A 25263-nucleotide genomic window follows, 5' to 3' on the forward strand; every position below is an offset into this window, starting at 1 on the left:
AGTTTCTCTCTTAATGAAAACTTACTGTGGTAACATCACCAGTTACAGAGAGCTGATTATAGCTTCTGCATTATTACATCATTTAATTTTTACAATACTTCCACGAGTCTAAGTGTCCCCAAATACTCCATTCCTGCTGTGTAAATGTGAAAGCCTGGTAAAAGCATAAGTGGCATGCATGTCACAGAACTGGTTCACAGCACAGCTCTCATTCAAATCTAAGTCTGTCCATTGCAACGTCTCTTTAAGGCAGATTTCATTTCTCTGAAAATTATTTTGAAGGAAGTTTAATAATAGCAGTCACAGTTTCAGGTCATCAGTGATCTTATTAGATACTTACTGTTTTCTAGTCCATTGATTTTTATCTTGCTCAGATCCAGTGGAGCAGCAACGCCCACAGTGAAAGGACTTTTAGGAATGGGATCACCACCATATGTCACTAAAACCTGCATGTTGCCCTGGAATGAGAGAAAAGGAGTATGCTTCTGGGTAAAAATGCATTGAACTGCCCTCCAAAAACTTCATTAACCAAATTTAATCAATTTTTCCTTTGTCTCACATATTCCAGGCTGGCTCTGAACTTGTGCTGCAGCAGAGAAACCTCTAACTTTTGATCCTCCAGGATTAGAGGTGTGTGCTATGACACCTAGTTAATGCAATGCTGGGGATCAAACCCACGGCTTCATGTATGCCAGGCAAGCATTCTATCAACTGAGCTATAGTCACACTTTGACTTTTTTTTTCTCTCGAGACAGGGTTTCTTTGTGTAGCTTTGGTGCCTTTCCTGGAACTCACTCTGGAGCCCAGGCTAGCCTTGAACTCACAGAGATCTGCCTGCCTCTGCCTCCTGAGTGCTGGGATTTAAAGCGTGCACCACCACTGTCCGGCTCACACTTTGACTGTTAGTGGCTTCAGAAAACACCTTAAACACTTCTCTAAGTTTTGGAACACATGGCAAGAACAATTAAAAAAAATAAAAGTAGCTAGTAACAGACAGTGAGCTGGGGATTAATGCTTCCATGTATTTCCTCAATTCAAAATCATAAACAGAGCCAGGTGGTAGTGGCACACACCTTTAATCCCAGCATTTGGGAGGCAGAGGCAGTCGGATCTCTGTGAGTTTGAGGCCAGCCTGGTCTACAAAATGAGTTTCAGGACAGCCAGAACTGTTACATAGAGAAACTCTGTCTCAAAAAACGAAAAAGAAAGAAAGAAAAAATAAATCACAGAACAGTCCTAAGGAGTAGTTCTTATTGCCATCTTCCACTTTTCAAGAAGATCCTCCTTGTTCAGAGGGGTAATGGAACATGCCCCCATCACACGCACACAGTAAATTGTATGCTGGTAAATTACGAGGCACCAAACTTTTACTTCTTTGTTTTGTCACAGCACCTCAAACCATGATACAAGCCAACCCCATTGTACAGCCATTGGGCCTCGAGCCTCTAAACCAACAGAACCAGTTTCTTCAATGTCTGGGCAATCTGTTTCAGGACACTGGGGCACACACAAGAGTGTTCTCAGATCAGCACATAGTCACTAATTACTAATTCTAGTGAAGGAAAGAAAAGCTGTGTGAAGGCACACTGTACTAGAAGATTGGCAGGTTCCCTTGCTGAAGCCCTGGTGGCTGCAGAGGCACACATAACACAACCATGTGGTTTTTGTTGTCTGTCCACAGGTCCTGAGCCAACTCACTGCTGGCTTTCTCTCTCCACATTCAGCTACATCCTCCCCCTCCCATCTCCATGAAAGTCCATTGCAATCTCAGTAGATCCATGTCATCTTTGCCTCTATATACAGAAATAACCAAGTATGTAGAAGAGTGAGAGGAGTCCCCAGACAATCCAGCAGGCTATCTGGCTCACAGGCCCTACTAAAAGCTGTCACCAGTCAAGTGTTAAAAGGGTGTAGCTTTTGGCTTGATGTATATTTTCTCACATTCCTTTCGGAACTAAAGAAGGGAAAGAGCCAAGGGGAGGAGGAACAGCTGCATCAATGAAGGGGGAATCACTGATTTTCCAGGAGTTTTAATACTGTGCACAAAATCAACTGGCCTACCTTAAGGGTCTATCATTTCATGGTAAAATGTGCATAGGTCAAGTTCAACAGAGCTGGGAGCCAGCCAAGGGAGAAGAAAGGTCTCCTCTAGTGCTTAAAGAAACACTGGTTTGTTACTGCAGCCCCTGCAATATTCCCAACACTGTCAGCTCTCCTGAGTCTCCATTTCCCACTAGCCTCTAACCCTTTGGGGGCTAGGCCTCAGGCTAACTAGAGATCTTAGTAATAGAGCTCTCAGCTCCCCAGTATGTTTTCTGGCCACTTCCCTGAAGTGCTAGAGCAAAAGAAAAGTCCCCTTCCCATTAAGCCCGCCCAGGTCATTAAAGAAAGTATGCTTCATTTCCACTCACAAATGTAACACAAAACTCAGATAGGAATGGACTCTGCCTTAAACAACCTTAAGGGGTGGGAGTGGGTGTGGGAAGCCTTAGAGACCTACACTTCCAATTTCTAAGCATTTTCAGTTTCTTCTTACCCAAGCTAAGAACAAACTGTACTCTTCCCACACAGGACTAAGGCAGTGACCACCTGGGTGTACCACACCGAGATGTAGCTGCCTGCAAAATAGTTTTCTGTTTCTCTCTACATGCTTCTGAGACCTGACTTTTATTCTGCAAAAACAAACAAACAAAACAACAAAACAAACCAAAAAAATCCCACAGTAGCCAGACACTGACACGACAGCTCAGAAGATGGACCAAAGGAGCCTTCTACAGGCTCCTCCTCTTCAGTCTCCTGAGAGACATCATCACCACTACCACTACTTAAACCTAGGGGCTTATGACACAGCATAGCAGGAGGTCTGGGTTGAGAAGTCTAAACCACTTGAGACTATGAGACTGCAGACAAGCAATGTCTTTGGCAAGACCTACGAGAAGGATTCCACAAAATGTCTAAAGTAGGAAACATTAATATCAAGACTCCAACAGGTTCTTTAGACATAGTACAGCCCTAAGAGGCCTCTTAGCATGCTAACAGCTCTCAAAGCTGGGGCTACTAAAGAACTAGATGAACTTGACCTCAGGAGCATTTTAAAGTACTTCCTACTCTAGCATCACTTGAAACTTGACAAAACTGGAATTGGGCTCCTGACAAGCAGCTGGGTTCATACAGGGCAAGGGACTCTACTTTGCTTTTAGTGGGTTCAAGTCAAACCCTGACTTTCATCCTGGTATTTGTAATTTAAAGCCTCATCCAAAAGACAAAAAAATATGGTGGATGGATAGAAGATGAAGCTAAGTGATAAAATATTCAGAAAAGCACCTTGTGATCATGATCATGACTTTTTGGTATTTCTTCCAAGGAATGCAGAGAACTTGCAGCAATGATTTTGTCAAGCTCTCAGCCTAAGGTCCCACCAGTCCTTAGAACCATCCATGAGAAAGAACTGCCTGCTAATAATCACTGAGTGTCCCAACCAGGAAAAGGGACATGCTATCTACAAACATGTTCATTTTACTATTAATAATAAGAAACCTTTCAGTGGGACTTCTTAAAAGTAGGAAAGAAGAAAATTTGGAGGTAAGAGACCACATTTCTATAATGTGGTACTCAGATCTTATCCCAGAGAATTCCTCCCATTGTCAGGGAAGTTCCAAAGAAAAGATATTATCTCCAAGGATATGTAATCCCAAAGCAAGAAGGCTACCTATGCACACCCCATTCTTTTTGTATCCCTGCTCTTCCCCACTTGACTCTTAGTAGCCCCTTGCTGAGAGGGCCCAGGCAGAGAAATGCTTGAGCAGTGTTTCTGAAGACTGTAAAATCTTGTCCTGTAAATGACTTGTTCATAAAGGGGCTCCCTCCCTGCCAGAATGAAGGCATCTCAGAAACTTAGAATGACTGTTTATAACACTAAGCATGAGTATTAAAATCCAGACTTTCTTGCCAGGATATCTGCCATCCAGACTCTGGAGGAGTGAACATGAAGCAAAACACAATTTTAAACAAATGTAATGGGTTCAGAATTCCAGTTTTGCAAAATAAGGAGTGTGGGGATGGATGGAGGAGATGGCCTGCATGATACCATGAATGAAACGTATACTTTTCAAGTGTACACTTTAGTACAGTAGCATACACTTTTGCTATGAAAAGAATGAATTTAAAAATTAGACAGACATGAACTTGTACGGAAGGGTTGTTTTTAGACCCTTATTGCATAAAATAACAAATAAATCTGCCTAGACAGCAAGAGTCCTCAGAATTCCTGCATTTTGTAATAGGGAGCAATTTGCTGCCCTAAACAGCGGGCTTTGGGCCCTAGGGATTAAAACTGAATGGGCTCATTGAGAAAAGATCCCTCTAAAACACCTCATTAAAAAGGCAAACTATGTGAAACAGCCCACAAGGAAAACTGCAGGTGAGGGAGCTTTTTCTATAATTAATAAGTTTGGGAGTCAGTGTAATAGGGTGGGGGTGGGGCTGAGTGTGTTAGAAGATAGATCTGGTAGGTTCTATATACGAGAACTCAGTGTTTCTCTGATAAAATCCCAAACTGAGTTAGAGATATGGGGCTGCCTTCGTACTTCTCTGGGAAGCCCACAGCACCCTCAGGCTTTCTTTCCTCCAGGGCTCCCAGTGAAGATGAGAGCACACACTGTGGCATCTCCACATGCACTAATCATTCACATGCTGTCCCACAGCATGAGGGAAGCACCTAGCCAGAAAAGCAAGAGACAAGAAGGACCCTTACCTGCTGGGTTGGGGTATATTTAACAGTATGTGAGTAGTCATAATTATCGATGATATCCAAGTCCTTCACTGCATCAGTAGGAAGGAGGCTGCTGAACTGCACATTGAGTGGGGCTTTTCCAGCCCCCTTAGTATAAACAGTGAAGTGGGTTGGCTTCCCATTTTCCACACCTGGAAGGGCACACAAAGTGGGGAGACAGGGTTGGCTGGAGAGGTTTCACTTTTAGAACCAGTCTGACAGGTTCAACAGCACCACTCCACAGAAGCAGCCAGTGACACACTGTTCCTGCCACATCAGAGCCTTTCAGTGGAGATAAGTCCCTCTAAGGTCTAGACAGTGCAGTGGCTGCAGAAAGATCAAGGTGGCCTTACCCATCACAATCTTACCTGCTTTACTCAACCCTGGGCCTTCTGCCTTCACTTTGCTGGCGTCGTGGGAAGGGTCAACTTTGACTCTGAAAGGGCTGGCAGGGATTTCCTGAAGCAAAGACATGTCTGAGAAGGTAGGTCCCTAGAGAACCTTCAGAGCTTAACCTTCTGCCCGAACACAATGAACAAAGGTTGCCTAATGCCCACTTTAGCAAGTGGTGAGAAACTTCTATTATTATAGGCGAAGTCTGCACACACAGGTGCACATCTGGAACCCTGATAGCACAAACACCCTTATGTCTTTAACACCAGATGTTTGGGGGCTAAGGATAAAAAAAAAAAAAAAAAACTACTCAGAATAAAGTAAAAGCCAACAATATACAGGGTTAGGAGGTAGGAAATGTCCTCCAGGGATGGCTATGGGCTGAGGTGTGAGGGCTTTAGGGAAGTAATCAGAAACAGAGGACTATAATTCTTCAAAAAGAATTTATAGACTGTCAGAATAAAAGTAGAATAAATTAATTATATCATGTCAACTTAAGATCATTAACTTGAGGCACAGACTGTTCTCCTAAGCTTCCTAATTTTTATATAGTTAATTGTGATCATCAGAATTTCAAAATGCCTCGTTTCAGAGTGTTCCTTACAGGACTACCATTATCACACACCCAATGCTTCAAAAGCTTTTGCTATAAAAGCTGAAGGGCAGAGATCAGAGTTATTACTGCAAGGAGGTCAAAGTGAAGCATATCTAGATGTTGCCTAACTTTTCAATCAAAAGGTTAGTGAATGTTTTAATAAGTCAGTTCCTGTTTAGAGTCCTACTTTTAACCACTGAATATATGCCTCACCTCTGACAGAGAAAAAGGTGAGAATTTAGCTTAGCTTCCCCTCACCCCCTTTTTGGTTTTAAGAAAATAGAGAAACTAAACATAGTTCTCAAAGCACCTTTCTCGGTTGCTAAACAAAACACAAAACTCAAAAAAGCAGATATGCACACAGGTGGCCTGAAAGCACAAGGCTCACTCTTCTCTGTGCTCTTAGGCCCTAACACATACCTGAGATGCAAAGAGGACCTTGATAGTGTATCTCCCAGCAGCAGGAGGCACGTATTTGACTGTAAATGTGTCATTAGCATTGTGAATAATGTCAAAATCCACATCTTCCTCATCTTCACTTAACACTCGGGCATCACACTTAATGCCAACACTGACATCACCTAGAACAGACAGGCTTATGAGTACCAGTTTACAAACAGCAGCATGTCCTATACAATCATTTCCAGCTTGGGATAGCACCCCAAAAGAGCAACTCAAGAAAGGGAAGGTAGTAAATCAGAGTTTTGGAAAAGGATTCACAGCACTAGCTAAGATATTACCAAAGAACCAACATAGCTCATGGGTAAACAATCGCCTACTAAAATGAGCTACTTCCTAGTTCAAAGCTCACGGCCCTCCAAATGTTATAAGGATGTTCTTCTCAAGGAATGATAATGACTGGGGTGGATGAAGCCTAATCTCACCTTCCCCAGCCTCTGTACAATCCACTGTGAAGTGAGTAGGCTCATTTGCCTTCAGACCACTTCTCTCCACACCTGGTCCAAACACCTTGACCTTCTGGGGATGGCTACCTTGCCCAATGTTGACCTAGAAAAGACATGAACATAGAAAATAAATCTATATAAAAAATATTCCTTCCCGTAGGTCCAGCATAAAACTAGAAAGGGTTGTTTCATCAGTCTAGAGTAATTTGCCTTCAGCCCAAGTCTCTTTTCAAGGTCTATCCAGGATGTGTTATTTTCATACATCTGCCTTGGCCATCTGTATACACAATGCCCAGACTCAATATATAGCCAGGTTTATTTCATACAATTAGGATGGTCCTCAACCTACCCTGTAGGGGCTGTGTGGTATGTTCACACCTCCCCAGACCACAGCTATGGTGTGCTTGATGGCTTTAACTGGGGTATAGCAGCAGGCATATGTGCCATCCATCCGACTCTTCATCTGGATGTCAATGGGCTGGCCTTCCCCGTCCTGCAAAAGAGCCAGGCAGAGCTTGAACAAAAGTGGTCCTCACAATGTCTCCACTAAAAAGGGACTACTGTGGCTTCTAGGAATGCCCAAAATATCATCAACTTATCTTAGTAAGTCATCCAGTAACTTCAACATGCTATATACTCCCAATACACAGGCTATAGGTAACAAGAAACAAAATCAATTATCCCCAAATGAGATAGGTCTCACTAGCTTACTCATGATGATCTTTATGGCCAACCTTGGACCTCCCAATTACTAGGAATCAGGTACATGTTGCTGTGCTCAATTCCATTTATTTACTTGTAATTAAGAAGAGTAAATACTATCTTCTTCCTTGTCTAAAGTGCCACTTAGTATGCAATTTCAATTCCTGAGTTTAAGTCCTTTGGCTAATTTTAACCAAATCAGATAAGCATAATCTGAATTTTGTTCACAAATCTATTAGGAATTAAGTAGACTAAGCCCAACTGAAAGACATTACTGAGAAATCTGAAACAAACAAGCCTTTTTTCTATAGAGCATGAATCACAAATATAAAAAGTGTCCCACGTTATGTTACTTCCAAAAAGTCCTCACATTGTACTGTGGGACACTATTGTTACTCCCAGTGTGTGGATAAGAAAGCTGAGGACCAGATGCACCGAGCAACTTGACATTACACCTCCCACCTGACAAGTGCAAGTGGCCCCGGAAACTTACCTGAGCCAGTATCTTTAAGGGAGCTTTTCCAGCATCCTTAGGATCCACAATGAACTCGGCTGTGTTATTGATAATGCAACCAGATTTCTCTAAACCAGGCCCATATGCTTGGACCTGAGGCAAAAAACAAATGTTTTTCCCCCCTGTGTCAAAGAATGGGATGGAGGGGAGGGTGCACAAAATGCCTGGTGCATAGTTAAGGATTGCTATAAGAAGTAAAATGCCAAAGTAGGCTGTAACTTAAAAATAAATACCACTAGTAGCTGTTCATGAAGGAGAAAATAAAACAAAATCCAAACTAACCCACACTCTCTGCCTTGCTCTGAATGGATAGAAAAAACTTTTGTTTCTGGGGCAGATCTTTATCTGTGGCTGGCTTCATGGTTCCCACTTTGAGGAAGCTCTGAAGGCTGCAGCCACAAAAGAGCAAAGAGTGCCACAAGTTACCTCACTGACGGTATCTATGGATAGGTGGCCAACAGCTATAAGTGGCAAGAGGAGCCTCTTCCACTTGACAGGCATATCCTTGAATTATTCCAAAAGCTCTGGGAGTAGACACTTTCGTTCCTAGTTTATAGAGGAAAGTGTCAAGAGCATAGAGGTCCATTACTTTCCCAACATCGTGCAAGTTCTAGATGGCCACTTTTGCCCTAACATCTAACCCATTCCTCTCTGCCATAGGGGAGAAGGGGTAAAAGAAGGGTGAGGGTGTTTACTAGATCTGGGTTGTAGTCTCCGGTAGCAGGGTGGATGAAAGCCATGTATGGGCTGTCCTTGATGTCTTCATCATCACACATGATGTGAACAGCATATTCACCAGGCTCCTTAGGCCAATATTTTACATCACATGATCCATCATTCTGATCATCATATTCTATCTTTGCTTGGGAAGGGCCTTCAATTGCAAACCCTGGGGGATGGAATTAAAAAGGCTTTCCTGGTTACACATGGTGAGAATTATCTTTTCTATATGCTACTACTATCTCCTTCTCTCTGCCTCCTAGAAAGCAAGTAATGAGCAGAAAATTGAAATTAAGTATGTCCCTCTTCAACAAAACCAAGGTCACTGGGTCTTGACTAGAAGTGGAAGGGTTAGACTGGATATTTCAGATTTTCAGATAACATGAGGAAAGGTAGGAAGGAGATGCACCTGGGACAGGGGTACATATCAGAAAAACCCTTTTATTGAATATATAGTAACATATGCCAAAAGTCTTAAACCAATATTCATTTGTCTAAACCCATTTCTGAGCTTTTACATGAATGAATGAAGTGAGGTTATACACTCAGCATAGTTTTGATACAATAAGATCTTGGAAGTAACTTGAGAACCCAAGAACAGATTGAAATACAACAGAATCCCATAGAAGCCATGGGAAATAAAGGCATTACAACCATTCATCTGGGGCATAAAGATATAAAGATACATCTGTGTACAGGAAAAAAGCCCAAGAAGAGATTAAAAGTTTAACTACTACCTTAGACGAGAAGTATATATCAAAATGATTCATCTTTCTACTGGTGGAAATTTAATGTAATTTCTTAATTTTCCTTCTTTTGCATATTGCTATAACTAAAACAGGGGCCAGTAAACCACAGCTCACTGCCTATTCTTATATAAAGTCTTACAAGAATGTAGGCATACTTACTCATATATGTATTTCTTAATGACTGCTTTAAAGCCACAATGGCAGAGTCACATAATTGTGACAGAGATCATATAGCACATAAGGTGAAAATACTGGGTATGTGGTCCTTTCTAGAAAAAGTTTGTTGACTTCTAATCCATAATGGTCATGTATTTTGTCAGACATGCACTTAAAATATATTCAGCTATGCTCCAAATAATGTATTTAGTTTTTCAAATTTCAGCAAAATGTACCAAGTCATTTATTTAATATCACCAATATCTGTCTACAATATTTTTTTTATGTACTGTTTAGCACATCACCTCCAATCCCCCTTAGAGAACTAGTGATTAAAGCAATCACTATTATTACAGGCACTGGGCAACTGGAAACAAGAAGGAAAATAAGAATTAGAATTCTACAGTATCCAAAAGGCTTTGGGTAATCTGGAGGCCAGGAAGCCACATGAAGCTCCAACACCAGGTACTGTGTTATTCTTAGCCTTACAGAAGAGGCTGGGCAGTTACCTCCACTTACCCAGAGTCCCAACCTCAGAGCCAATGGACTCCACCACAAAGTCTGCTGACCGACCAACAATGCCACCATAGAGACCAGGGCCCCATGCACGGACTTTCTGCATGCCTGCTTCAGGGCCAACTTGAACTTCAAAGGGGCTAGAAGGAAGGAAACAGAAGAAGCATTGAAGAAAAGCATAAAAGGGGATGACTTAACAAATTTTTTTCCACTTGTCTGATCTTTTGCATGTAGGCTAAAACTCTAGGCAAGCTCCTTTCCTCCACACTGGCCACCCCCACAGCCATTGTTATGTCAACAATATAATGTAATTTGGTTGCTTCAGGAGCTGGGGGGCACTGGGCTGTCACTCAAGCAACACACTTGCTCTAGTTTGCTCATTAGTGAATGAGCACAGGTATGCAGGGCCCTCGAGAGTGTAAGCCTTAAAGATTAAGACTATCCACATTTCTCTATTCCTACCTATGCTAGAACAAAAAACTAGTTTGAATAGGCTTTATCTCATTCATATGTGATCAAATATGCTTTAATGTTGTCAAGGGAAGTTTACAGTAAGTGTGCTGTGCTCAGACACTGTAAATCCTATAGAAGAGTTCCCCTTATCATCGGTTTTATTTTCTTAAGTTTCAAATGTGGTCTGCAATATGTATCATTTTGAGATTAATAGTGGCCCAGTGTTTTGCCATGATGCCTACATTATTCTTTTCACTTTATCTAATCATATAGGCATTATATCTAACAACAGAAGAAGGGTAAATCCAGTACATTATGGTATTTTTTTATTTTTATTTATTTAATTTTGATTTTTTTTTTTTGAGACAGGGTTTCTTTGTGTAGCCCTGGCTGTCCTGGAACTTGCTCTGTAGAAGAGACTGGCCCCAAACTCACAGAGATCCACCTGCCTCTGCCTCCTGAGTGCTGGGATTAGAGGTGTGTGCCACCACTGCCTGGCAATGGTGTATTTTCATTAAAACCATATTCATGTACCTTTCATTTTGCTGCTTCATCATTGTTTCAGTCTCATTACATCTATTTCATAAATTGAACTTTTTCATGGGTGTGCATGTCTAGAGGCAAAAGTCAAACAAACAAACAAACAAACAAAAAACACCAGCACATGACACTGTCTGGGGTTGGTTTCAGTCATATACTTACGGTTTTAGAAGGTAACTTCTGTGGACAAAAGAGGACTACTACACTGTTCAATTATTTCTCAAGACAAAATGTATTCAAAGTTTAAAATGCCCTCAGGAGAGCAGCAAAGCACACAGGTATAGAAAGGAAATGGCTATAGCCCCAGGCAAAGCTGGGGGTGGGGTGGGCTTTGTCTCTGATGGCATTCATGTAGATGGTTTTAATGTAAACCATAGCATACTGTGCCCCTGTGGCACTCGTGAACAGAGGCATTCATTGAAAATGAGAGCTTTGGTTTATACAAGGCTGTATAGACACACAGTCCATTTGCTCTCTATTACAGCTCTTTCTGGTTTCCCTGCCTCCCACCAGGCACAAGCCACCAGCATTTGATTTAAAGCAGGGCAGCTGAAACCACAGTGACTTTGTGCTGCTTTTGAGAATAAGCCAAGTGTCTATGCTGCTAGGAAAAGGGGAGAGGCGGGGGGCGGGGGCGGGGGGAGGGGAGTGGAAAGCTTTTAACAAAGCAGATCTCTCTTCCCTCTGGCAGCCTGGGAAGCAGCAGGCTCCTGTGAGCTTGTCACAGGTCGAGCATACCTCTCAACAAGGCACATCTCCAACCCAGACTCACCTCTTTGGAATGTGGTGTCCCCCCCAAGTAACTGCAATGCTGTATTTCCCCGGTGTGCTGGGGTAGTACTCAAATGAGTAAACCCCATCCAGAAAGCCCTTCTGCTTTACAAGCTCCTCCAGGCCCTCTGTGGAAAGAAAGCACATAGCCTTTGCAGTAGAACCACAGGCTTACAAGGAGACTATTCACAAAACATAGGTGACCTACAGAAATTCAACTCTGAATGTGAGATTCCCCCTAAAACCTGGGAGAGGTTTCCAAAACTAAAAGCAGAGCCATCTCAGCTTCCAAGAGGGAGAAATGGATGACTTCCCAGCTTCAAAAGCTCTCAGCAGAGGCTGAGCTCCTAGACCAGCTGGGTTTTTTGCTACGTCTCAGAATTTCCCAACAGCTCTAGCTGTCTTCCAGCCACCACTCCACCCCATCACCCCACAAACACTGGAAATGGAGGTCACCTTTATGATTACTTGTCTTGGACTAAGCACCTATGTATCTTTTCCTGTTAAAGCAGGCCAACAAAGGAAGTCCTTACAGGAGATCTATGAGAAGATGGGTTTTAGGTTCTATTCAGAATTTCAGATCTAGCCATCAGGTAGAAATTTGTTTTATGTTGAGGTTTGGCCAGAAAAGCCATTGAGTCAAGAAAGTCTCCAAGGTCAGAAAAGAATACCTCTTTGGTTCCTGTTGCAACAACCTGAGTGGGTATGGGGGGCTGGGAATGGGTGGATGGACAGTCCCAGAGCTACTTGGCTCTAGGTCTGGGCAGTCTAGAACCCTGGCTGCCCTTGGGGCATATCCTTCCCCAATGCTTTGTGTGGAGACCACACATGAACTTTTTGGACTCAGGACTAATGCTGATACAGACGACAAGAGGAACCATGATGCAGGAATCGCCGGACTCTACAAGCCTTAGAACTAAAACCACAAAGTGCTGCTTCGCCTGCAACTATGACTTCTGAGAAGACGGGAGACAGAGGAGTGCTGACTCCATGCCTGCTGTCTCTGTCACTAAGGAGAAAGAAAGAACAGGGTACACACCCTCTGCCAATGGCTTTTACCTACAAAGAAAACTATCCTAGGGCATTTTATTCTCCTATAAGCACTGATCATACCTTCCACTTTACACCTAGGTCTCTTCAATTAGAAAGAAAGAAAGAGAAGAGAGGGAAGGAGGGAGGGAGAGGGAAGGAGGGAGGGGGAGAGGGAGAGGGAGAGGGAGAGGGAGAGGGAGAGGGAGAGGGAGAGGGAGAGGGAGAGGAGAGAGAGAGAGAGAGAGAGAGAGAGAGAGAGAGAGAGAGAGAGAGAGAGAGAGAGAGAGAAGAGCTGTTGTCCCCAAAACAAATATTTCTCCAATTTCCTTACAGCATTGCTACCCCAGAGGTCTTAAAATGTAAGGCTATCAAACCACCCACTGGTTGCATCTGCCCATATCTAGGACAGATGTCAATCAATCACTGCTCTCTTCTCCAAAGAATACAGATAGGACTCAAATCTTTGTTGTAGCTCTCTGGAAGATATCGATCGGACTGGCCACAGATGTAATCAATACATCATGGCTGAAAATTAGCTAAGATTTTATCTGAGATGGGGAAAGAAAAGAGTACTTACTAGGGCCCTTCACAGTTACACCAAGCTCCCCGCTTCCAGCAGCTTTGGTGTCCACCTTAAAGTCTGCAGTCTCCCGGATCCGGACACCTTTGGGCTGCAGGCCTCGGCCACTGGCCCGGCAAGCATTTGGATTGCAGGCTGTAAGCATAGTTTAAACATCAGTTCAAACCTTTTAATATTTGGTAAAAGACAAAAAAGTTAAGGTTACTTGGGACCACCTGCCAAGAAAATGTTTCCTTTGCACAAAGAGCATCAGGCAGTTGCTCAAAACCAGGGGTCTCACTCAGGAAGCATACCAGCTAGCAGAGAAGGACACAGTATGACTTTGTCCAGCTTCACCACACAGGGCTGGGCAAAAGTTATTTTGGCAACATCAACAGGAGAGCAGGGCGAACCCACACTGTGCTCCTGGTACTGGCTTTTAGCCTTTTATGATCAGGGAGGCTTTAAGACTGAGTGCTGAATGTTATCCAGATCTCACTGCCATACTCAAGGGCCCAGTAACAGGGAAGACTAAACGTTTTCAATTCTATTTGGAAAATGCAGTGATTGCCTGGGTCAGCCATCTCTGAAGATCTGGATATGGCTGTTGTCTTGCATGTGAACAGTCAGGCAAAAGTTGAAACTGTGCTCTCAGTCAAAGATGGCTGTGACAAAACTGGCAAGCCTCAGCAGAAATGCCATTCCTGACTTGATTTCTGGTCTCCTTTAAAAACCACACCTTTTAGGACTAAACTTGAGGACTATGGTGATGGCTAACATTCTTCACTTGAGAGAGCCATGAAACTACTTTTCCATGTGGAATCAGGGAGGAGGTTTATAAAGACATATATACTTCCTAGGAATCCTTTGCCCAGCATAGGCAATTTCCTCTTAAAGTGGAAATGGGAAGTTGATGGGCACAATGTCCTATTGTCCATGAATTGGCTTTTCCTCTCCAAATCTCACACTACACATTTGACAGCCCTTTATACACACTCCTAAAGTGGAAGGAAGGTAGTTGTCCACTAGATACATCCTTCCTCTTGGTTATATGGCAAACCATTGCTTGACAGAGAGGCACACAGACATCCTTGTAGTTAGAGATCATGTAAACAACGAGGGAAAACAAAAACAAAAATAAAAAACTTACTATGCCAGAAATGAATGAAGCAGTCTTACTGTGCCAGAAATGAATGAGGCAGTCCATGAATGACAGATTAGGAAACATAATGAGGAAAGCTGTCTAAAATCATCTCTTTTCTGATGTCAAAGGAATTTTGATTATAAATATCCAGGGAGAGGGTTGATTTTTCTTTGTCAAAGGGTGAAAAGTTGGTCACATGAGGAATAAGTCACAAGATGACAGGAATTTTGGGGGTGGGGGGAGGGGTTAAATGTGTTTTCATCCTCCCCCCCCCCCGAAATATTGAACATGTACAACAGGGTGAACATCAAAATGCTAACAGCTCAGTTCCTATAAACACTCAGTGGACTCAACTGAAGAGTTTGAGGGACATACTAGATCTACTGTCACCCTTAGCACCTTGTTCAGGCTGGGATCTGGCTATACAAGCTATAATCACTAACACCTGCACAGGGACTTCCTGAAGGTACATACAATACAGACTCCCCTGAGATGTGCAAGCAGCATGAAGAACTGGTAAAAATACCCCACTCAACCAGCCCTTACCAAAGCAAGAGCCTCTGGCCCAGAGCTTGCAAATAGGAAGCCAGCAGCTTCAGGGTCCAGGCTGGCCCAGAGGCAGGATTCAGAAGAAGCAGCCCAGGTCTGCAGGTGCAGAGGTGGAGGACAGAATAGGGAGAGGCAAGTACTGGTTAGAAAAGGTAGCATAGTTGGAAAACAATAGTAACAACAAAAAAGAGCAATCAAGTTAAAGAAACAGAGGGAGAGAGACTCTAATATTAGGGGGCAACATACGCTGCTGGTTGTAGAGGAACTTAGCAGAGTGATTACAGGCCTGGTCAAAGGATATTATGGTTCTACTGATGCTTTATAGTACTAAGATATACACTGTCAAAGCCTCAGTCACTCCACCTACAAACTGGAGGTGGGAATCACACCTGAAATACACAGATGTGTGGGTTAATGCAGTTGAGCTGAGTGTCCAACAGCCAGAAAAGTGCCTGGACTATAGGGGACCTGCTGTTGTCGAGCTTGACCCTGGATACCAAAAATCCAGCACACTTAGGTCTCTGTACACAGATTCCATATCCCTTATCCAAAATGATTGGGACAAAAAGATTTTGCTATAAGGTTTTAAAGGTGGTGTGTGTGTGTGTGTGTGTGTGTGTGTGTGTGTGTGTGTGTGTGTGTGTGTGTGTTTTAAAGTGTCTATGTGAGTGTCTGCCATATATGTTCAGGTGTCCATGGAGGCCAGAAGAGTGCACCAGAACCCCTAGAGCTGGAGTTACAGATGGTTAAGAGTTGACTGGTGTGGGTCCTGGGAATTGAATGCAAATCCTCTAGAAGAACAGGAAGAGCTCTTCACCACTGAGTCTTATCTCCAGCACCTGTTTCAGATATACTTTTAAAAAATATACGCATGGGCCAGGTGGTGGTGGCACATGCCTTTAATCCCTATACTTGGGAGGCAGAGGTAGCTGAGTGAGGCCAGCCTAGTCTACAGAATGAGTTCCAGGACAGCCAGGGCTACACAGAGAAACCCCATTTTGAAAAAACAAACAAACAAACAAACAAACAAACAATTGCACAGACTTTGTTAATTGAGTTTTCCTTATCTGAAAACCTAGAATCTTAAATGTTCTAGCTAAAATCTACAAGTATTTGAAAATCATGTCAGTGCACAAAAAAAACTGGATCTTGAAGCAATCCAGTTTTCAGATTAGGGTACTCAATCTGTGGTGCAGACTAGTTTTAAAATGCTCCCTCATGGCACAAGTGTTGAAAAGGTGAGACCTAGTGGAAGGAAGTTCGATCACTGGAAACTTACTCTGTAAAGCAGTGGTTCTCAACCAGTAGGTTGAGACCCCTTGGGGGTTTGCATATCAGATATTTATATTACGATTTATTAACAGTAGTAAAATTACAATTTTAAAGTAGCAATCAAATAATTTTATGGTTGAGGGTCACAACATGAGGAAGGGTTGTAGTATTAGGAAGTTTGAGAACCACTGCTGTAAGAGATGGGTGAGGTTCTAGCCCCTTCCTATTTCTTTCTTGTCTTCCTGGCTACCATGTGGTAAGCAGCTCCTTTGCCACATGTGTCCATCATAAATATAGAGCATCATCATAGAAGAGAAACTGGGCCAAGTGATCATGGTCATAAACCAAATAATTTTATCATATATTAACGTGATCATTTTAGATGTTTTGACACAGGGAGGAAAGCTGAGGAACACAACTTGTATTAGCCCTAATATCTTGAAGTACCACTTCCTGTTGAAGAGATTCTGGCAGGAAGAGGATGGAATGAGCCCAGGTTTATCAGTCTCTATGCCAGGTATAGTTGGCCAATACTTACCTTCCCCAACCTGCACACCAAAGGGACTCTTGGGAATGGCATCTCCAGCAAAGGAGACCTTGACCACATGGGGGCCAGGTTGCATTGGCTTGTAAACACATCTATACACCTGGTTTCCTCTGTCTTCCACCAGCAGCTCCACAGTGTTCTTGCCCTGAGGATCCTCCACCTCAACACCAATGTCACCTACACCAGCTCCTGTGAAAGAACCGCCATTCCATGAGCACATCTTCCCCTTTTAAAAGCTTGCTGCCAACCAGTGCAAAGTGCAAGGCTGTACCAACTATCTCTTTTTCACATTTTCTATTTCCCTTTTTTAACTGAAAGAAAGCTTCCAAGTGATGGTGGCATATACCTTTAATCCCAGTAATCAGGAGGCAGAGGCAGGTGGATCTTTTTGAGTTCAAGGCCAGCCTGGTCTACAGAGTGAGTTCTGGGACAGACAGGGCTACACAGAGAAATTCTGTCTAGAAAAACTAAAAGAAAAGAAAGCTAACAAATTAATAACCACTTGACTCATTTGTGCTGCCTAATTCCCCTAGTCTTTTACAAAACTTGGTCTAGTGCACGAATGGTAAAATTTAGTGCAGACTAAAAATTGTACAGAAATTGAGAAGTAATTAATCAGGGTCAAGAGTGAAGATATGTAAAAATATAACTAACTCATGAGAAAAAGTTGTTTGTTCAATTTGAAAGACGAAAGTCTGGGTGCCCCATGCTCTCCTGAGAATTCTGTTTTAGATCAAGAAGATGCAAAGGTCAAAGCACATTACCAGCTGTGTAGATGTCAAAATAGGTGGGTTTATTAGCAATGTTCCCTGTAGCTTCCAGCCCTGGGCCTTTTGCAGTGACCTTGCTGGCGTCTCCTTGGGCTTTGTCAACGTTCACTTCAAATGGGCTCTTAGAGATGTGCTGTCCTGCAAAGAGGACTATGACCTACAAGTAACAAGAGAGATATAACAGCTTCTTCCGGTCTAGTAAGAGCACCATCCAACCTCATGCTTCCATCCAATTTCTTTCACCTTTCTCAGGATTGTATACCCAAAGATGGATGGAAGCAGGAGCCCTAAAATCAGGGATTTTACCTCCTGGACCTATCAGGCAAATGGTTATGCCCATGATATCAGATACACTTGGTCTTTTATTTTATTTTTTTCTTGTTGTGTTTGGTTCTATCCTGGGTCTCTGGACTGTCCAGCCTCTGGTTCCTGGCCATTCAGGCAGTGTCAGGCATGGATTCTCTCTCCTGGTGTGGGCCTCAAGTTAGACCAGTTATTGGTTGGCCATTCCCACAAGTTCTGTACTACCGCTACCTCAGCACATCTCACAGGGCACTCAGCCTTTCTAACAGGAAATGAACAACCACTTATACTTAGATATCTAGGCATGAGTTTCCTTTATCAGTACAGACAGAGGTATTGCACTCTCAGAATAAAGTGCATCATCCCAAGATTTCAAATATAGTCAGGTTTTTCATGGGCTAAGATCATTCTCAGATAAATGTGTTTGAGGCAAAATATAATGACTTCTGTCTAAAACCTTAGCAAAAATGTCTCATCCTGGAATATTTCAAGGGAACTGGACTGCGTTTCCTATAAACCTATACTTGGCTGGAATGAATTAGATCATAAATGTCCCATCTTGAGATTTAGTTTTCCTAGATTCATGCTGTTCTGAAGTAAGAAGAGTCCTGGTGAATTCACAAAAGCTCAAAGCAGAAAGTAGAGCCCGTTTTAAAGTCTGAGCATGATATAGGAGCTGGCTTTGTGTGCTGAGGGCTTTCTTCCAGTAAAGACACATTCCTAGGTTACCCACTTGCTGTAGCCCAGGCTCTTTTAGCTCTTGCCCTATGGAACCATCCCAGAGTTGGTCTCAAACATAGCTTGATATGGTGCTGAGGTGAAGGGTCTGAGAGCTGGATCCCTGGCATTCCTCAGATGCTGAGTGTATTCTTTGCTGCTGCTGCTGCTGAGCTGAGCTTGTGTGTCCTCAGGGCTTAAGTTCAGTATACTCTCTAGCCAATCTCAAAGAGGGATGAGTAAGGAAGTTTAGTCACTAAGGTATCTATATTCCAGACAGGCAGCTTCAATTTTTAGCTATCCACATTGGAATTAGGAAGGAAAAATGAGGATATTACAAATAACTTGACCGGGGAATTTAAAAAAGAGATATACTAGCTAATACCAAGTCTGATTCATAGGGAATCTACCTTTGTTCCCAAATGAACATGAATAATCTAATAACTAGAAGCTAATCTAAGTCATTCTTACAGCTATTGCCTAGCATGTGAGAGATCCTACATTCTGTACCCAGTGTTGTAAAAACAGCTGCCAATAAGGCCATTCCTCTTCCTAAGATCTCTTTCTTTAACATACAACAATACAAGCCTAAAGACCAGACCATGCTATGGCCATGATGCCTTATCTTACTTTGTGCAGCCCGGTGACCTTGGGCAGATACTCCACAGAGTATGTCTTGTTCTTGTCACTGTCAGGGGTCACATGTGCCTAGAAAAGAAGATGATTATCAGTTAGAGAAGGTGCAAGGTATGAGTAACTCATGTGTTGTGGGGCTATTTCTGTCCCACAAGAGGTATCAGCAATGAGGCAGCAACAGAAGGGGTATGGGAGGAAACTACCTAGCATAAAGCTAGGACCCTCTCTAGGGACTGTCGAGAAAACACAAAGCAGATTCCCTTGATCACTTATTAGTTCGGTGATTATTACAAGCGTAGGAGATGCCAGACCCAGTCATATGAACCAAAAGTAAAACAGTGAGTAAGTTGGGCAGAGACTCTGCCCCGGAGGGGAAGCCAGACAGTATATTGGTATATTTAGAAGTTCAGATTGTGCTGTGATAGGAGTAAGACCTAGACCTAAGAAAATAATAAATCGCTCAGGCCCTGGGTGAAGACTCAAAGTAGAGGAAAATCAGGACACCTCAATAAACAAGTCCTGTGTCTCATCCAAAGTATCATTTACTTTACTAAACACTGTGCTCTTGTGAATCAATGTATATTGCACTCAAGGCACAGCTCTCGGGCAAGCCTCAGGATCTTTTTGGTGACATTTTGGTTGACAGCTATGAGGACATGAAGATGCAGTCTCTGGTCCTGATACGGTCCAATATGGAGGGAGGTAGTATCCTCCAGCATACCTCTTCTTTGTTTCCTTCTGGGTCCTCAACAAACACCATCACATCTCCTTGCCCAGCACTGATGGTATCTACAGTGAACTTGGCTGGCTGCTTCACCATGTTTCCAGTGGGTTCGATTCCTGTCAGGAGTTTAGACAGTAAATATTAAGTTGGGCCATGCCCTCACACAAACCATTGCCCACTATGTCTTTTTTTTTCTTTTTTCAATGAGTTGAGAGATGGGACCCAACCCTATAGATCTTTGCGGGAGACAGGGACAAATTGCCATGGCAGGAATAATCAAATAGGTTCAAACTCTTAATTTTCTTACCAATATCCAATTCTAAAATACTCACGAGTTTCAAATAGCGGCACACGCAACACTGAAAACATACATAGTTGGTAGCTAGCAGCAGGGCCTGCCTTTGAGAGGCCGTGCAGGAGAAGGAAGGTATATATTTCTTTGAACAACACAGTATATACTTGTAAAAAATTGTATTCAGCTATTATTTGTAATTAGACTTTCACTTTTAAGATAGTTAAGCAAAACTAGATAGACTCAAAGACAAATATCCCATATTTTCTGTCATATGTGGAATCCAGGCTTAGATAAAGATGATATGAAAGTAGAAATAAGACCTTGTAGGAAAAGGAGTTTTCAGAAAGAAACAAAAGGGTAATGGAGAAAAAAAAAAAAAAAAAAGGGTAATGGAGGTAAAGAAAGACAGATATTGCATGTTTTCTTTAATATGCAGAATCTAGTTGTTAAAAAGTTACTTGAGGGCCTGGGGAGATGGCTCAGCTGTTAAGAGTACTTGTGACTGTTGAAACTGTTCCATTCCCAGCACCCACAAGGTGGTTAACAACCACTTATAACTCCAGTTTCAAGGGATCTGAAAACCTCTTCTGACTTTCTCAGACACTAAGATTTTGGGGAAGAGGATCAGTGGAGAGAGGGGAGAAAGGGAAGTGCAATGCAGGGGAGAATATGAGCAAAGAACCGTGATTTATATGTATGAAAACAACACAATAAGAGGCTAAAGCTGATGTTTGGTTGGTAGACTGCTTGCACAAAGCCCTGGGCTTGAACCCCAGTACTACCATGCTACACAGCAAGTCAAATACCAACCAGGGCTACAAAAGACCCTCTCTGAAAGAAAGAATGAATGAAGGAATGAAGGAAGCTATTACTCTGTATACTTGCTGAAGAAAATAATTATTAAAATAGATAATTGAGCAAATTAGAGATAGGCTCCCATATAGGTATAAGAAATGATACTGGAGGAAGCCTCCCACTTCCAGAGGCCAGGCCAGAATTCTGAACCCCAGGTAATACTGTCCCCCACCCTGCACATATTCGCCCAGCACAACTCCAGCTGCCCATCTCTGATGGAAGCCTTCTACTCCATCTGAGGTCATGCCAATTTCCTGAAAACCAGGTAAGCCATCCTCCCCATCACCCCACCCATTGTCCCACCCATGCCTGCCCAACATAACCCCAACTGCTCCTCCTCTCACTGTCACCACATCCTGGCCCACACCTCTGACAGGTGCCTTTTCTTCCACCAGAGACCAGGCCAGCATCCTGAACCCCAGGTAATAAAACTCCCCAACCCCACCTGTACTAGCTCAGCATAACTCCATCTGCCCCTCCTCTCCTTATCACCACTTCCTAGCCCACACCTTTGGGGAAAGCTTTCAACCCCATCAGGGGCCAGGCCAGAATCCTGATCCTCTGAAGCCAAACCAGCATCCTGAACCCCAGAGACCAGGCCAACTCCCTCAAAACCAGGCAGAAGCCTCCTACCCTACTAGAAGCCAGGCCAATATCTGAACCCCAGAGGACCCCCAGCCAGATCAGAGGCCATGCAAATACATAGCCAGAACTTCAGCCCAGAACTTGGGCAGCAACCCCCTGCTCTACCAGGGGGCATTCAGGCCATCAGAAGTCCAACCCCCAACTCAGGCAGAGACCCTCTACTCAGACACAGGTCATGGGTTTCAAAAGACCAGAGAGGAAACAGAAAACACCCATCCAACAAAGACAAATCCAGAATTGGCACCTATACCTGTAATCAATCCAAATCCAGATGCCTAAACATAAGTGTAAGAACACAAACAACAACACCCAGGGCAATATCAGAGCCCAGCCATCTCTCTGCAGCAAGCCCTGAATATTCCAACATAGTAGAAATACAAGGAAATGATATTAAAACCAACTTTATGATGATGATAGAGGTCCTTAAAGAGGAGATGAAGAACTCCCTTAAAGAAATAGAGGAAAAGATAACCAAAAAATTGGAGGAAATCAACAAATCCTTTAAAGAATATCATGAAAGCCAAGACAAAACAAAGAAGCAGGTGAAGGAAACTATTCAAGACATGAAAATGAAAGCACAAATTGAAGGAATTCAAGAAATGGAAAATCTGGGTTAGTGAACAGGAGCTACGAATGTAAACATCACCAACAGACTTCAAGAGATGGAAGAGAGAATCTTAGTTGTTGAAGGCACACTAGAAGAAAATCAAAGAAAATATTAGAGCTAAAAATTTCATACCACAAAACATCCAGAAAATCTGGGATACCATGAAAAGACCATACTTAAGAATAATAGGAATAGAAGGAGAAGAATCTAAGCTCAAAATCCAGAAAATACATTTAAAAAAAATCATAGAAGAAAATTTCCCTAACCCAAAGAAGGGCATTTCTAAAAAGGTACAAGAAGCTTACAGAACACCAAACAGATAGGATCAGAAAACAAAGTCCTCATGTCATATAATCAAAACACTAAATACACAAAGCAAAGATTATTAAAAGCTGCAAGGGAAAAAGGCCAAGTAACATAAAGGCAGACCTGTAAGAATTACATTTGACTTCTCAATGGAGACTCTTAAAGCCAGAAGAGCCTGGATAGATGTCTTGCAGACTCTAAGAGACCACAGATGCCAGCCCAGACAAATATATCCAGCAAAACTTTCAGTCACCATAGATGGAGAAAACAAAATATTTCATGACAAAGTCAAATTTAAACAATATCTATCCACAAATCCAGCCCTATAGAAGGTACTAAAAGGAAAATTCCAACCCAAAAATGTTAACTATACCCATGTAGGGGCTGGAAAGATGGCTCAGCAGTTAAGAGCATTGGCTGCTTTTCTGAAGGACCTGGGTTCAATTCCCAACACCCACATGACAGCTCACAACTGTCTGTAACTCAAGTTCCAGGGGATCCAACACCCTCACACAGACATATATACAGGTAAAACATCAATCAATGTACACCAAATAAACATAAATAAACCATTAAAAAAAAACTATATCCATGTAAACATAGGCAATAGATCTCATGCCAGCAAAATCCAAAGGGAAACACACCAACCAACCAACCAACCAACCAACCAAACAAACAAACAAACAAAAGCCCCGAAACAAAAACAAAAACCCAAAACCCAGCAACATAATAACAAGAACAAATAATCAGTGGTCATTAATATCTCTCAATATCAATGGGCTCAATTTGCCAATAAAAAGGCACAGGCTAACAAAATGGATCCAAAATAGGATCCATCCTTCTGCTGTATTCAAGAAACAAACCTCAGAGTAAAGGGTTGGAAAAAGATTTTACAATCAAATGGACCTAATAATCAAGTAAGTATAGCTATCCTAATATCTATCAAAATAGACTTCAAACCAAAATTAACCAAAAGAGATAGAGAAGGACATTTCATACTCAGTAAAGGAAAAATCAACCACAATGATGTCTCAATTCTGTACATCTATGCCCCAAATGCAAGGGCACCCACATTTGTAAAAGAAACATTACTGAAGCTTAAACCACACACTGAACTCCACATATTACTAGTGGGAGACTTCAATACCCCACTCTCACCAATAGACAGGTGGTCAGACAGAAATTAAATACAGAAATAATGGAACTAACTAACAGACATTATGACTCAAATGGACCTACCAGATATCTACAGAACATTTCAACTAAACACAAAAGAATATACCTTCTTTTCAGTATCTCATGGGACCTTCTCCAAAATTGACCACATACTCAATCACAAAGCAAGTCTCAAAAGATAAAAGACAACTGAAATAACCTCCTGTATCCTATCAGACCACCATGGTGTGTGATACTTTGTTTGTACTCTAACAAATAAAATTTGCCTGAAAATCAGAGGACAGAGCCAGCCACTAGATTAAACGGAGTCACACATTCCCAAGCATTAGGAAGGTTGAGACAGGAAGTGAAAGGCTGGGCAGAAAAAGGAATTTAAGGAGACAGGAGTTTGGTGCCCTTTCAGCTGAGGACTCAGGGGCATTAAGTCTGAGGATTCCTGGAGACAGGAACTTCCCCTTTCGGCTGAGCAGTTAGTGACGTGAGAAGTGGCTGTGGCTTGTTTCCTCAGTTCTTTCAGCATTTACCAATATCTGGCTCTGGGTTTTTATTATAAGACCAATTAGGATTTGTGCTACAACCATGGATTAAAGTTGTATTTCAACAACAGAAACAACAGAAAACCTACAAACTTATGAAAACTGAACAACTCTCTACTGAATTACCACTGGGTCAAAGAAGAAATAAAGACTTCCTAGAATTCAACAAAAATGAATGCGTAACATATCCAAACTTATGGGACACAATGAAAGGTTCATAGCACTAAGTGTCTGCATAAAGAAATTAGAGAATTTTCATACCAGAGACTTAACAGCACCCCTGAAAAGATCTAGAACAAAAAGAAGCAGACACACACCCATGAGGAATAGTCAGCAGGAAATAATGATACTGAAGACTGAAATCAGTGAAACAGAAACAAGAACAATACAAAGAATCAATGAAACAAAGAGTTGGTTCTTTGAGAAAATCAACAAGATAGACACACCCTTCTCCAAACTAAAAGGCAGAGAGAGAATATATGAATTAACAAAATCAGAAATGTAAAGGGGGATATAACAACAGACACCAAGGAAATCCAAAGAATCATTAGGTTATACTTCAAAAACCTGTATTCCACAAAATTGGAAAATCTAAAAGAAATGGACAATTTTCTCAATAGTTATCACTTAATGAAGTTAAATCAAGACCAGATAAACAATTTAAATAGACCTATATCCTCCAAGGAAATAGAAGCAGTCATTAAAAATTGCCCAACCAAAAAAAGTCCAGGGCCAGAAGGTTTTAAGTGTAGAATTCTACCAGACCTTCAAAGAAGAGCTAATATCAACACTCCTCAAATTATTC

The 25263-nt window shown here is 42.2% G+C and overlaps 1 protein-coding gene and 1 long non-coding RNA gene across 4 annotated transcripts in view; one reads left to right on the forward strand and one right to left on the reverse strand.

Annotated features, from left to right (window-relative positions):
- The window catches only part of LOC143267279 (uncharacterized), a 67446-nt gene extending 57475 nt beyond the window's left edge, over positions 1-9971 (forward strand). The window contains exon 3 of the long non-coding RNA XR_013042259.1: positions 9862-9971. This is a non-coding gene — a long non-coding RNA (uncharacterized LOC143267279). The remainder of the gene's footprint in view (positions 1-9861) is intronic.
- The window catches only part of Flnb (filamin B), a 153106-nt gene that overhangs the window by 51472 nt on the left and 76371 nt on the right, over positions 1-25263 (reverse strand). For all 3 annotated transcript variants that reach the window (XM_006994755.4, XM_076544551.1, XM_006994754.4), the window contains exons 5-19: positions 20036-20154; positions 19309-19386; positions 17653-17815; positions 16880-17077; positions 13395-13532; positions 11787-11913; positions 10025-10161; positions 8576-8769; positions 7860-7973; positions 7014-7157; positions 6644-6767; positions 6180-6340; positions 5140-5230; positions 4754-4923; positions 341-458 (exon numbers count right to left, since the gene is read on the reverse strand). In XM_006994755.4, coding sequence (XP_006994817.1) covers positions 341-458; positions 4754-4923; positions 5140-5230; positions 6180-6340; positions 6644-6767; positions 7014-7157; positions 7860-7973; positions 8576-8769; positions 10025-10161; positions 11787-11913; positions 13395-13532; positions 16880-17077; positions 17653-17815; positions 19309-19386; positions 20036-20154 — 2076 coding nt within the window. The remainder of the gene's footprint in view (positions 1-340; positions 459-4753; positions 4924-5139; positions 5231-6179; positions 6341-6643; positions 6768-7013; positions 7158-7859; positions 7974-8575; positions 8770-10024; positions 10162-11786; positions 11914-13394; positions 13533-16879; positions 17078-17652; positions 17816-19308; positions 19387-20035; positions 20155-25263) is intronic.

The sequence above is a fragment of the Peromyscus maniculatus genome, chromosome 9 (assembly GCF_049852395.1).
Source record: "Peromyscus maniculatus bairdii isolate BWxNUB_F1_BW_parent chromosome 9, HU_Pman_BW_mat_3.1, whole genome shotgun sequence".
NCBI classification, from domain to species: domain Eukaryota; kingdom Metazoa; phylum Chordata; class Mammalia; order Rodentia; family Cricetidae; genus Peromyscus; species Peromyscus maniculatus.